General features: G+C 37.3%; 1 protein-coding gene across 1 annotated transcript in view; it reads right to left on the minus strand.

The window, feature by feature from the left end:
- Window positions 1-332: 332 nt before the first annotated feature.
- LOC127434298 (potassium voltage-gated channel subfamily B member 2-like) overlaps window positions 333-15,361 on the minus strand; it is a 137,402-nt gene continuing 122,373 nt past the window's right edge. The window contains exon 3 of the mRNA XM_051686937.1: window positions 333-6,666. Coding sequence (XP_051542897.1) covers window positions 4,729-6,666 — 1,938 coding nt within the window. The 3' untranslated portion in view covers window positions 333-4,728. The remainder of the gene's footprint in view (window positions 6,667-15,361) is intronic.

Below are 15,361 nucleotides of genomic sequence, written 5' to 3' on the forward strand. Positions count from 1 at the left end.
AATAAGAAAACCATGGAAACTCCAAAAGCTATGTTACTCATTAATTTTCTGCATTTATTTCAATAAGATACCAAAAAGGGATTAGAAGGCCTTGAAGGTATATTTAAAAGGGCAACATATCCTAGCATGCCAAGGTAATTTTTCATCTAAGCTACCACTTTTATAAAAACATCATTATGTCAACACTTTTCCTCAAATCCCAAAAGTAATTTTTGCAATGTCACTACTATTTGCTTACTCCTAGCCGTTGTTTCTGTACATCAATCATGAGGACGATGATGGCAGGTGCAGAACACAAGTGAGTTATTTACACATTTATTTGTTATCCTGCATATATGCTAGTAGACTTAACATAGACAACGTGGTTTATTTTACAGAAATGTTGACATACATGTATGACAGAGTGTTCTGTGATCACATAATTGTACAGGCTACTACATGCATTCAAAGATGCTGATATGTGCAGAAACAGTCTGCAGCTTAAATGTGTCTACGGACTTTGAGGTGCAAGATAACATCGTTTAAACGAACAAAAACAATAAATGAGGCAGAAGACATGAGAGGAGAAAATACAATGTCACAATTATGCATGGGAGAACAGGCTATGCCACATGGATGACACATTCACAGTTAAATAATAACCTCGCTTTCAAACAATAAAATAAAACCACACACTTGCCATGAACATGTATCACAAAAGATCATGTGATGAGAAACATGCTTGTTCACAGTCGTCCATCAGCTGTTAGCTCACAGAGTTTATTTTAGCATTTACAAACACCATCCTGAATGAACAAAGTCACACAGACCCAAATCACTTTGCATCTACTGCTCCCATAAAAGGCAATGGGAGATGCTTTTGTAGTCATATGATGACATGCTACAAATAAAAAAGCAATTGATTGCCTGGTGATAAGAATAATGCAAGAGTCATGTTTAACAGTACCTTTATTCAACAGGTGCTAAATGGTCTATCAAAGTGTAAACCGTTTGTTTGTGCAATATTTTATCTGTAATTTTGAAATGCCACAATGCACACAAGAGTCTGACAGAGAAAACAACTGAGACCTATAATTGGAGGGGTGGGGGGGGGGGGGGATCGGATACCAGCAAACAAAAATAAGTTAAATATAATCATAAATAACTTCTTGTGAACAGTTCATATGATGAGGGTTCAAAAATTATATTTCTAAGCATATATATGAGCTAGCATGATATGATGTATAGAAAGCATTTCAACTTGCTTGTGCTTAGGGCATCTGATGTCCTTAAAGAGGTCATATCATACTTTTTCTTAATTTTCTCCCTGAGGTCCACTCAGGGGCGTAGATTCCGCAGGGTTGGGAGGGCTACTTTTGAAATGTATTCCACTACAGATTACAGAATACATGCTGTAAAATGTAATTTGTAACATATTCCGTTAGATTACTCAAGGTCAGTAACGTATTCTAAATACTTTGGATTACTTCTTCAGCACTGGTAGATTTTTTCACTTGTTTTGACTATAAAAACTCTGTCAGTACAGTAAGACAAAATACACATGTTAAAAATACATTCTCTGAAAAACCTAAATATCTTATGCAGTGTTGTTTCTAAAACAAGATCAATCAATCAAATGTTTTAAGGATTTTTAGATATTTTTACAGGAAAACAATACAAAAATTATTATCAAGAATACGATTTTTGCCCTAATATCAAAGGTCTTACTAGAAAAAATAAATTATGATCCAACGTAACCCCCCCTCCCCCAATAGTCAAAATAAGCAAGTACAACACCCCCCCCCCAGTATTTATTTATACCATGATCAATGGAAACATGTAAATTCTTCATACTGTAACCCCCCCAATGTTCAAGCCAAATCTACGCCCTTGGGTCCACTTATAATATTATAATGTCATGATTACATTTTTCATGACAATGTGGGTGGTCAGCAAGTATTTCAGTTTTAGCAGCTTAGTTTCAATAAATGGCTTTTTGGACCAGTGAGGAAATTGTGAGTTTTAAAAGTTACAGTATGTTTTCATAGTACAGTTTAAATGATCTAAAGAGATAAAGGAAAAATTAATTCCTCATGATATGACGCCTTTAGAGAGTTGTTGATGTGTATGTGGTACTGAGGAACAACAGAAATGTGTAACTGCTTTAAAATGTTGAAAAATCACTCTTGTTCTTAGGCTGAAAACAAAGCCCATCTATTTACTGTTTCAAAAGTGCCTATAGGCAGTGCTGGCCAGGCACACAATTGGTTGAATTATTCCTTCCATTGATGACTGCACTCTCGATATAAAGCACACCAGGGAAGCTGACTGTCTCATGGAAACACGTGAGATGGGCCATCGTTTCCCTGTCTGTCAAAACAGGCATGTGATGACACATTATTTAAAAACAATTACAACAACAAAAACGAAAGAAACAAGATGATGCTTTCTTTAAACGAAGAAAACAGAGACATTCACCATATCAGAAAATTTGTGTCATAGAAAACCTGAGAACTTAATATTACGCATATCTATTACTTAAAGACCTGACCCCCCCATATAAAAAGTAGAATTTTTCTGTACAGTGCTATATGAACAAAGCCAAATGATTTGCAGCCTTCTCATAAATAAGTGTGTATGAAGAGGCAAGCATAATTTCAACCACCATATGGAAGGAAATTGTGGTTGTGCAGAATTTTGGTGTAGAAAAAACTGTCAGCATCAATTTATAAAACATAAAATACTTTATATGAGCCCATTAAATAATTGAGTTTTTCAAATTGACAACAAATCTTTTTGTAGACATTTATAAAAGGCCCTCATGCTCCAAATTGTCAATAAAATCTTTATTTGAAGAGTACTGACGTATAACTGGAGTGACTCCTACGGTCACATGATATTTTTGTAAAATGTGAAATTATCCTTTTTGAGTGGTAACACTGATATTTCAAATATTAAAGATATATCATCTGAAAAATACAATTGTAGTCTCTGCCTGTACACTTACAAATCCATTAGACTGTAAATAAAGTGCCACAAATATTGGCCTGCATAGATTGCAGTATGCTGTATTGCACTTCCCACCATAGCGTAACCATGTGAGCCAGCTAAATTATGAGTTCTTCCTCTGTCTTTTACAATCCTCATTCAGCGCATTCAGATTGTGTGATCAATTGTCATAATGTACATTTTGAACATTTAGCCAACTGCCATTACAAAGCAAGTAATATACATGACATTTCCAGCAATCTTGGAATAAAGGCAACATAAAACAGATATTCTCTCTAGTGACAGGAAAAAAAAAAAAACTTATCGGGCTTTAGTCCTGATGATAATACAAAACTCAGTCTGAAAATAAAATAAATATGAAATATTCAGTAGAACTGGACAATATTGAGTTTCTGTTAAGAAATTAATAAAAGGTCAAGCATATGAATGATACAGATTTGGTGAAACATGGATAATAATGAAGCAACTCATGTGAAAAATTAAAACTGCGGTGGCATTTACACTACTGTACTCTCCCAAAATGAAAAAAAGTGTAATGTGTGTTTAAATGAAAACATAGCATGTGCTTTGGTCCTTTTGACAAGTAAAATATTACTAAGATGATTGGGTGTTTTGAGTTTTAAAAAAAAATACCGTATATGAACATCATATTTAAGTTTTAATGACCCGAACTATGTGCTTGATGGTCAAATTACTTGGTGGTAATTTAAAACCCCTATGTGAAATCTACTGGTTTTTCATTAATGTATTGTTTATTGTGCCATTGTTTATGTAAAGATAAGACATACATACATGATGTACCCATCTTTTTTTATGATATAACTTTAAAAGCAGGCCATGTAACTTTTATCTTGATGGTTCAAATCTAACATTATCATAATAGTTTTGCAATATATAATTTGCATTTTACAGCTACAGTATAGAATTTGATTTCTGATTTCCTGTGTAGGATCTATTCTCATCCGTTATCTATTTGGCAACTACATGTATATATGCAACATTGAATTTCAAGAATAAAAGCGGTGCAATCCATCAATAAAAATCTAAACGTCTGGTCATTAAATCTAAGATTTCAATTAATGGTGTTAATTGGGGTACCGACCCTCCCAAGAATTCTGAAAATATATTTTGGTGACATTATAGGCTATTCCTATATCTTAACAAAAAAACATATCTGCATTAGGTACACATTGCATTTCTACAGAAAGTCATGATATGTTTCAATACGTCGCTACTTTACTTCACAGTCTTTGATGATAAATCCCTCTTTAAAATAAAAATAAATAAATAAAAAAAATCAGAAAACCTTTTGACATCCACTATGCTCTCTGTGGCTATGTGCATTGTCATTGCAGTAGTCTCTGTATTTACCGTGGAGTGCTCTCAGCAAACTAAGCACCGTAAAACAGCGTTGTTAACATGCATGCTTTTGAAGATCTGTCCCCCTACGTTTCTGACTGTCTGTAAAATATAACGAGTGAAAAAGTACAATGTACAGTTAGGTCAACAATGTCCTCACCGTTGGGTAGATACTGTACATTCTAAACAAGCCATTTTTTTGCATCCGCATCATCCAGGTCTTGTCTGCAAGAAGTGCAGTCTCATTCATTTTTTTATTATTGACAATGACACAATTACAAGGGACTTTTCATGCCATGCAGAAACATCTCTCAGCTCACATCTGTGTGCCTTTTTTTCCTCCAGTGTGCTTATAGCTTCAGTCAGAATGTCAGCCCACAGTCACATACTAGTTTCACAGGATGGGGAAAGATTACCATCCCCTGGCATCAGATGGATCTCTGGTGTAAACATGTGGTTCTCTACCTTGTGTTCACTTTGGCTAGTGTCTGGCTTCTCCTCCCCATTATCAGCAACTACACCCTGAGTGCAGTTCTGTGCTGATAGTTTGGGCGAGGAGATGGCTGCAGAAGCCACTTCCTTTGGATTATTTTCCTCGTAATACTCTTGTTCCTCCAGCACCCCCAGAAGCAATGCCATCTCCCCAGGAAGGTATTCACCAGCCAGTATCTTTGGAGAAAGGACTAAGCCTTTCTTTGGGATACTAGCCAGTGGCTCTGAATCTGAACAGAGAGGAGAGCACTCTACCTCTGGGGAGTCGTCTTCCAGAAGACTGTTGTTTATATCCTGTGGGGAAGAGGTGTAGGGTGGCGTCGGAGGAGCATCTTCTGGTGTTTCTATAAAGTTGACTTTGAGACCTTTTATCTTGACTGAATTTGTGCCACGAATGGAGCTTCTGATGTTCTCCACAACCTCGTTAAAATTCTCTCCATCTGGATTGACAGGGCCATGCTTAAATGGGCCAGTCCCTTCTGTGTTCTCCTCTGGACTCAAGTCAGAAGGTGTCAGTTGGCCAAGATGAAGGCGTGGAGGTGATTTAGGTTGCTTTTGCTGAACCTGCTCTGCTGTATAAGAAGGGGTGGATGCCTTCTCACCCTGTCCAAATTCAGCAGTGCAGCTTGCAAAGCTGTCAACACTTGATATGCTTCTCACATCAGTGACGGGTCTTTCCCTGGGTTGTTGTTCTGTGGCAGGTGGGTCTTCCTTCATCTCAAACTCTACCTCATGTTTTGACACAGCTGAGGCAGCGGTTGCACTGAGATCAGAGAAGGACTGCGTCTTTGTCATCTGGTTATACATTTCTTCCAGTTTCTGAGCGTTCAGGCGCTGAGGACTCGGTGTTCTAACATATTCTTGTGATCTGTGCGGGCTGCTGTTAGGCAACTTTTTGTCAAAGGATCTTAGGCTGGTATCTGAGGATGTGCGCTTTGGAATACCCCACCGGCTTGGAGATAGGTGGTTATCCATTGGCTGTTTATCATCACTTTTGTCTACAATGACATCCATGAGCTCCATACTTCGTGCAAAGGCATCTTTAAGATTCATAGACACGATACTGCCATTTCTCTTTGCTCGTTCTAAGGCCTCTCTTCTCTTGATGGCTTTCTCCTGTCGTTTCTGCTCCTTGTAGAACTCTGAGAAGTTGTTCACAATAATAGGGATGGGTAAGGCAATGACCAGCACACCAGCAATGCAGCAAAGTCCACCAACTATTTTGCCAAGCAAAGTCTGTGGGTAAATATCTCCATAGCCTACAGTTGTCATAGTGATTGTAGCCCACCAAAATGAAGCTGGGATGCTGGTAAATTTTGTTGCATCCTCATCCTTCTCTGCAAAGAATACCAGACTTGAGAATATCATAATTCCCATGGCTAAGAACAATATGAGTAAGCCAAGCTCATTGTAACTGCGCCTGAGTGTGAATCCAAGGGACTGCAGTCCAGTTGAATGTCTCGCTAATTTCAGAATCCTCAATATTCTCATGATGCGGAATATCTGCACCACCCTCCTCACATTTTGGAACTGCAGCACACTTTTGTTGGATTCGGTCAGAAATATAGTGACGTAGTAGGGTAAAATGGCTAACAAGTCAATGACATTTAGTGGCCCTTTAAAGAATTTCCACTTGTTTGGTGATGACAGGAAGCGCAAGAGATACTCCATTGTAAACCATGCGATACACACAGCTTCAACGTGAGCAAGTTGAGGATTGTCATTGGCTTGGTCAAATTCGTCTATTACTTGGAGTTCAGGTAAGGTGTTCAGGGACAGTGCAACTGTTGAAAGTACGATGAACAGGATGGATAAGATGGCCAGTATCTGCAAGAGAAAGAAAGAGAAACTTAATTCTTTGTGTTTATTTTTTTTTAATTATTTTTTTTCCCCCAATTTGCTTAACATACATGGATCAAGATGTGCAAATAAATCTTTTGAACAAAAGATTCTGCTGAGTTCAAAGTTCAAAACTTCAGTGGAAAGTTGATGAAGACAAACTTATGCCAAAAAAAACCCCCAAAACAAAACAAAAAAAACATGCAAATATATTTTGCTAAATATAAGTTAAATGGTCTATTCTCTTATGCAACCAAGGCATAAAAGCATATTTATTTATCTTTTTAATTAAGTTCCACAAAAAAATGATTTGTTTATAATTTAAGGATCCATTTGCCTTTTATTTAAATATTGTTGGAACCAATAATCTTTTAAGTACAAAATGGTCTTAAATGTTTTTGTCTTGATTTCAGCCTTTACATGATTGATTTACATGATTCCACTGGTAAAAGGTAAAAACTGGTGCTGATCTAGGATCAGTTATTCTTTTTACTGATTGATCTCTGAGAACAGAGGTCAATCAAACAGAACTGGGTTGGCAGACTCTCTTAATCTGAAACATACCTTGAAATACATTTTGTGACAATAAGATAAGCCAGATGCCAGGCAGTTTCTGTTTGTGTGCTGATGGCTGGAAACCATAAAAATCAGGGCATTAATAAAACCGGGGCAAAAATGGCATACCATTTTCTTTGATTACCAGTGTTGAAGGGGACCTCAATGAATGAGCAAGCATATGGTATGAATATAAACATTAGCATGAATGAAGTGATAGACGTCTCTGCTCGTAAATGGATGTCAGTAAATGAATGAGTGGGAGGATCAAGCTTGAGAAGACCTTCCTGCTACTATTGACCAACTGCAGGGAGAGCTTTTCCAATCAGAGCAGGTCAAAGACAACACCCGTCCTTTCACCCACGTAGTTCTCATTGCAAACTATCTTTCTGGGAGTGGTTCATTCAATATGCACCCCTGGTCACCTTTATAGAGAAATCATTGCCCTGCCTTGTGTTTATATTATGTGTATGTCTGCAAAGGATGCCAAAGCATTGCTTTTTGCCTTTTTAAAAGACCTTGTAAATTCTTTGTTCTTTAAATTATTGTGTTTTTCTAGTCTGGTAAGGCAGTGAAATAGGGATTTGATCACATAAAACTGTCATCACATGGACACAGCACCTTATTTACTGTTTCAATGTTCTTTGTCTTGTAATGTCCATATTGTTGTTTTGAAAGATTGTGAAGCTATGCAAACAAAATGAACTCAAAGAGCTGGGCTACAGAACAAGCGGCACATTTAAATGATGTCATATAAGATTAAACATCTGTGAGGATTTCAGGCTCCTTTGCATAATTCATAATTGTAAGTCAGATTCTTAAGTGTATGATATATCTATTTTGTCTTTCTTTGCAAATATTGATTCTTGGCCTATGTAAGACCACTTGCTAATGCTAGGCCAAGAATCAATATTTGCGAAGAAAGACAAAATAGATATATCATACACTTAAGAATCTGACTTACAATTTTCGAATTATGCAAAGGGAACCTGAAATCCTCACATATGTTTAATCTTATATGACATCATTTAAATGTACCACTTGTTCTGTAGCCCAGCTCTTTGAGTTCATTTTGTTTGCATAGCTTCACAATTTCCTGTGGTGTACCATGATTTGATTACATAAGCCAGTGCAGAGTACAGCTGTGAAGCTTCAGAATTCAGTTTTATCAACAACGACTTGCTTTACCCAAATCCTCTGCACTACACAGAGCAAATATTTGGAAAACCATCTTGATCTGACTTCATATTTATTAAGGAGACCAGAAATTAAATAGTATTTAAATAATATTAAAATTACTATTTAAATTTCTAAATAATAATAATAATAATAATAAAAAAATTATATTGCACCTATCATTATTTACTATAACAAAGAAAAAGCTTGCTGTAGATGCTATTTTTTGTTTTGTATTACTCTTTTAAACTAAAAAGACTGTTCATTAATCTTGAAGGGTTCAAATAGCAGCAGATGAATGGTGACTATTATTCAGATTGTGGTCGAGAAAAGGTCTCCAGGAATATTAAAGTTAATGAATCAAATCTACCATGGCAGGCCTAATGTCTTTATAAATGAGAGCTGGATTGATGTTTATTAGGAGACAGTGATCTCAATCATTTTTTGCGCAGTGCAGGTGATTCTGAAGGGCGCAAGTCTTGCTCTGACCTTGGCATGTTGAAGAGAAGTGAGCATCCATTCTCCTTCCCTTTGTAGAATACCACTGAGAATAGACTGAAGTTATGCCCACTATGTCACTAATGCAATCAACAGCAAGTGTTCATTTAAGTGTTTTATCTTTATTAAGTCAACAAGGAACAGCCTTGACAACCCATTTTTCTTTTATGTGTTACTGTTTCTTTTTCTTTTTCTATGTGCTGTAGCACATATTTCAAAGTGCCACAGCATAATCAACGAGAAACAAATGATGAGATGTGACATGATTTTATCCACTGGGAATTTACTGGATCATGAAAAGTGTATTAGGATGCCATGTCACCCTGTCTGATTGACTGATTCAGTAATACTGTTTTTTTCTTGTTTTTCTTTCTTCGATTTTCTCCCCTTTTTCTCCCCAATTTGGAATGCCCAATTCCCAATGTGCTCTAAGTCCTCATGGTGGCGTAGTGACTCACCTCAATCTGGGTGGCAGAGGACGAATCTCAGTTGCCTCCACGTCTGAGACCGTCAATCCACGCATCTTATCACGTGGCTTGTTGGGCGCGTTACCACAGAGACATAGCACATGTAAAGGCTTCACGCTATTCTCCGTGGCATCCACGCACAACTCACCATGCACCCCATTGTGAGTGAACCACATTATAGTGACCAAGAGGAGGTTACCCCATGTGACTCTACCCTCCCTAGCAACCGGGCCAATTTGGTTGCTTAGGAGACCTGGCTGGAGTCACTCAGCACGCTCTGGATCCGAACTCGCGACTCCAGGGGTGGTAGTCAGCGTCTTTACTTGCTGAGCTACCCAGGCCCCCAGTAATACTGTTTTATTAATTATATATTTTTTATTTTTTTTTATTTACATGCCATGTGTGTCACCTGTCTTGAGCACTATAATTAAACAAAGCAAATTCTATTGTATCACTGCAGTGGAGAATAAAGTGATATATGTAATGTCATAAAGGGAGAGGCATAAGTGCCCACTCATTTAAACCACTGAATCAGTCCACTGTTACAAGCCGACCACACACATGGTTAAATCACAATATATGGCATGCTCAAGACCAAAGAATCGGCCATGAAATTAGCTAATGCATTTTATCTCAATCCACAGAGCTCTGGCTGTTCTACATTTTGTAAAGCAAGAGTGTGTGTGGTTCAGTAAGTATTATAATGAGCACTACTTGGTAAAAACCTATTAGCAGCATGTTCCATCAGTCAAGCATGGATTTTCAGAAGAAGTGTGAAGTCATGGTGTTTTGAGGACACAGAGTGGTGTCTCCTCACCTCTACCCTCCCGAGCAAGTCAATCCTGTACTGGATTACAGCTTTGGCAACGTGTCCTTTAGCTGTACTGCATGTACTTGTCTGTACACAATAGGTCTGTCCTATAAGCTAGTGAGCTGCCTTGCTGATACAACAGCTTATATGTTGTGGAATTCTTTAATCTACAAAACTCATAAATTTGATTTAAACCTCCTGCCCCAGCTCTTTCTATCAATCTGTCACACCCTTGCATCTTCCTGCTCCCAAACAGCTTGGGCTACATTGGAAATTACACACCCACAGGCAACCCAACATTATATAGAGTGGTGTCAAATGAACACCGATCAAAGGGTTTGACCTTATTCCCAAAAACCCTACAGAGGTGTCTTGTATTAACTTAAGTGAAGTGGGAGTTGTTAAGGAGATAAAAGTAGTGTTCCACTAGCTGACTCGAAACAACTAAATTTTAGTCAGGGGTGTTCAAATTATCGACTATTTTTGCTGACATCTTGCCTTCTTCTGTTGGAGGTCTGACACACTGACCAATTAAAAATGGAAAAGAAATGACATACTAAACAACTGCAAATGCCATTACTGTCCGATTCCCCATCACATGAAGCTCACCGTAATAACAGCTGAAGTAGTGTGCAAACATAAACAATTCTAATAGACTGAATTAGGGGCTGTTCACACCGAACGCATTATCATTGTATTTCTAAGTTAGAATGCTAGACAGATGTCTTTGACCTCTGTGCCACTTCTTGCTGTTTCTTTAGAGCCAACTTCAACTTTTAAAATGCACTTCGAGACACCTGCATTTTGTTGTATTTTTTGTGGTGCCTCTAGAACGCTTTCGTATTGCACATAAATATTAAAAATATATATTTTTGTAATATGTGTAATCCAAGTTATGTAACTGTAAATCAATAACTGTAATCTGATTACAAGAAAGTGAAATGTAGTATAATACATTACATTTGACTAAAAAGTAATCAGATTACACTAATTACTTTGTAATCGCATTACACCCAACACTGAGTACACATGATCTACCCCTAAAATTAAAGGAAAATGATAAGTTGATAAAAATGGTGTACAAGCCCTAAGATAAACTGTAACATTAACCCTAAACCTAACCCTAAAATCTGATTGTTTGATAGAAATGTTGTTCTAGCACCAACAAGCATGTTGATTCAAGAACATGTGCTACTTGGCAAAATCACAGTCACTGTCCCTAGCATGGGATGCTGTATGCTGGTTTCTTAACTAGCTAAACCAGCAAGACTCCTATGGTCAACCACCTTCATCAGAAAGTCCACGCTAATTGACCAGCATTTTTTGTTGTTAACAACATGGCTATACTTGTCCACCAACGAGACCAGCACCAAACCAGCTTGGATCAGCATGGAAATTAATGCAACTGGTCTTTTTGGCATGGATGCGACTCTGAAACTCTGAAAAAACCTAAATCATTCAAGCAGGCAACATCAATTGGCTTTACGATCCCTAGGTTTTAGTCACCTGTCACCTCTTTCATCCAACCCAATAGATATGTTCTTCCACTGGGACTCTACTTCCTATTAGTCACCTGTCACCAGGGAAGGCAATGCAATTTCCTGTCTCATCCCAATACTCACTTCCATTGCATGCAAGAAAAATGTCCTGGGTCACACCACCCTGTCTGTCAACCAAGGGAGGTTATTGATTGTGTATATATATCACATTATGGACACTGCAAAGAGCAAGCACTGCTGAGCCATATTGATCACCACTTTGTACATTATCGGGCCTCATGAACTTTGAAGTGTGACAGTTTGCTGTCTAACATCATCAATACGTGCTGCACAGATTGGGATTTTCTTCAGTATAGAATAAATTCCTGTCATTATGACTGGGAAAATGCTGATTGATCAGTCATTGTGATACTATAATTCTCTTTTTAACTGGGTCAAATGAAAATTAGGAATATTTTGGCACATGGTGCTTGCGATTCAGGCAAACTAACAGGAGGTGAAAGGAGCATTGAAAAGAGTTTTATTGTGAACAGTGACTTTTTAAATAAACTTACATCTTCCTTATAGAGCCAACAGATTTACACAAAGTGATATATATATATATATATATTCCAGCAGAATACCAGTTTGAAATGTTTCGGAATATAAACTACTGTCATTAGTGAAAATTAAATGGTATTGATAAAGTTTGTCTTGGAAGAGTAAATATGTCAACGCAACATTAGCTTTGATAATCCAAGATCAGCAATAAGAATTAAAGGGATAGTTTATACTCCAAAATAAAATTACTGTCAACATTTACTCACCCTCATGTTGTTCCAAACCCTTAAGACTTTCTTTCATGAAACACAAAAGGACATATTAGGGAGTATGTTAGTCTCAGTCACCATTCCATTTCTTTTTTTCATACAATGAAAGTGAATGATGACTAAGGATGTTATCCAGCCAACATCTAATTTTGTGTGTGACGGAAGAAAGAAAGTCATGCGGGTCTGGAATAACATGATAATGCCAGAATTTCCACTTTTGGCTAAACTATCCCTTTAACTTGAAGTTGAGCATTTGCTGGCCTGAAATTTGGATTGTAAAATACACTGTATCTAGTGTAAGAAACATTAGCATTTGAGACAAAAGTACATCCATACCCCCCATATTTCCAGTAAACCAATGTAGTACCCTCCAATTTAAAAATTACAGTTCACAACTGTCACATGTACATATTTTGCAGGGTTATGTTCTAATGCTCAAGCAATGGGGAATGCTTAGTGTTTTTCTTTCCAACATTATATTTTTATTCTGTTTATTCCATAATTAACACTATTCATGGCATAACAGCTCAAAGCCTTTAAAGAAGGTACACAACTATCAAGAGGCGTGAATGTTCTCCTTTCAAAATATGACCTCCACATCTAAAGTTAGCAGTTTCTAAGTATTGATTTATCCTGAAGAATCTTGGCTCTCTAAAACCTAAATAAATGCTTTAATGTTGCTAAATTACATCAGGTCAGTACGTGTATGACTGCCATGGCAAACATGAAGGTTGTTATTGGCAGTGACCACAGAGAGAGCCCCTTGTCGGACCTGGACTCATCTCCACAACATTGATGCCCAGAGACTTTATTGACTGGGCTATGAAAATTTGGGTTGTACAACATCAAATGTTTTTAAGGACCTTGGGAATCAAGTCAATCCCACTAAATTTTGGCTTCAAGAGAAATGATCACTGATCAATAAAGCAGAGGAAAAACAGAAAAATAATATGTGGCCCACAGATTATTTCTCATGAGTTCCATTCAACTCTAAGCTCTAAACTCTAAATAAATGCTTGGTTTAAAAAATTAGACTACTTCCTCAAAGTCCTGACAACCCTGCTGTGGATTCCCTAAATGTAATCCTCGCTGTGCCTGATGCACTAAACTTGATTAAATTCAGCTCTTTGTGTGTCATGCACTGATTTTGCTGAATTCAATTAAGGATTACTTATGAAAAGAACCTTTGACCTTAACATTTTTTCTAATATGGTCAGTAATTACTTAGGACATGCTTTAGTGAACATTTAATCACTCAGAATGTTCCTCTAATTTAGGCCTTAAATCTCAAATTCACTAATACAGACATTACTTATCACTTTCAAGACATATGAAAAAGACAAGAGTGCAAACAAAACATCCCATTTTTAAAATCAATTTGACAATTGACTAACATGCATAATTGATGCGCTCTTGTAAAAGATTGCAGGGAAACCATGGAGCCACGGTTTCTAGTCTAATGACTTTGCAGTGGGTAAATCTAATCAGACTGAAAGTGCAAGCTAATAGCTCTCATGGACTTGTCTATCACCTCACACTACCAGTTGCATTGTCTCTTTCTCCTGCAACACACACATTTCTTTCTAAACCTTGATTCTGTTGTGGCAAAGCTTCCATTTTGACAATACACTCCATCTTCATTAAAATGTCTGTCCTTCTCTCTTTGACAGATGCCAATATTATTGATCTTGTTTCTCATAAACTTTTCTCCAGCTGCTCAGAGAGAATGGTCTAGCCTTGAACTTCACAATGCAAGGTAACTCTTCAAATACACCAGTGAATGCCCCTGTAAATGTTATAGGTTGTGGAATCAGTGATGGATTGATTGGTGTGGGGGAGTGGAAGAGTAAATCCTCTGTGTCACATGTTGAAAGACAAGCCAAGCTTGAAGTAATCCCAACCATCTATTTGAAAAAAAAGAGAAAAAGGAAAGAGCTAGAGTAATTCACAATGCACTTGCCAATCTATACTCTCAGTATTGTATGGAGCAGTGGCGTACTGCAAATCTTGAATTCCAAGGGAAATGCAAATATACAATACAGAATTCGAAAACATTTAAAGCAAAGACATTTTTCATGAATCAACCAAAGAACACACTGGATCTATGCCTTATACAGGTTGTTTTTGCATTGTTGTCACCCATGTGTTGAGTGTATTTGTATTTATGATGCCTTCAAGAGACCTTAAGGCCAAATCACTATGCACATGATGCAGTTAAGAGTATGGGAATGAGCTGCCCCTGTCTTCATACAGTATGCCCAGAAACACCAACCCCTTCAACACAATGCAAACACACACACACACACACACACACACACACACACACACACACACACACACACACACACACACACACACACACACACACACACACACACACCAGTCTATGCACAGTGTGCTTTCATTATTACTTAAAATAATTTAAGCACAGCCTTCAAAAGTTATATTCAAAGGAGGGCACTCTGCACTTTACAGTTTTTTTTTTCTTCTTCTTGTAACTATGCAACGGCACTCTCAGGGTTCAATCAATCTATACCTTGAAGTGAAGCCCAGTTCATGATCAGTTTCTCCAGCTGTGTGGGCTGATAGGACATGAAAGGAACCTTAATGAATAACAGATTCACTCCCACTCACGGGTCATCTTCTTTCTTACTTTCTGGAAAGTTTCTTGCTGGAAAAAATATTTTCTTTATCTCTGTTTTTGTCTTGTTTTACAGCTAAAATATCTAAACATCCTTAAAATATCTAAACATCCTTAAAACAAGATATTTGTCCTACAGACAAAATTTACTTGAAGCAAAATTTCACAAGATAGCAAAGGAATGTTCCAGGTTCAATACAAGTTAAGCTCAATGGACAGCATTTGTG

The sequence above is a fragment of the Myxocyprinus asiaticus genome, chromosome 44 (assembly GCF_019703515.2).
Source record: "Myxocyprinus asiaticus isolate MX2 ecotype Aquarium Trade chromosome 44, UBuf_Myxa_2, whole genome shotgun sequence".
Classification (NCBI taxonomy): domain Eukaryota; kingdom Metazoa; phylum Chordata; class Actinopteri; order Cypriniformes; family Catostomidae; genus Myxocyprinus; species Myxocyprinus asiaticus.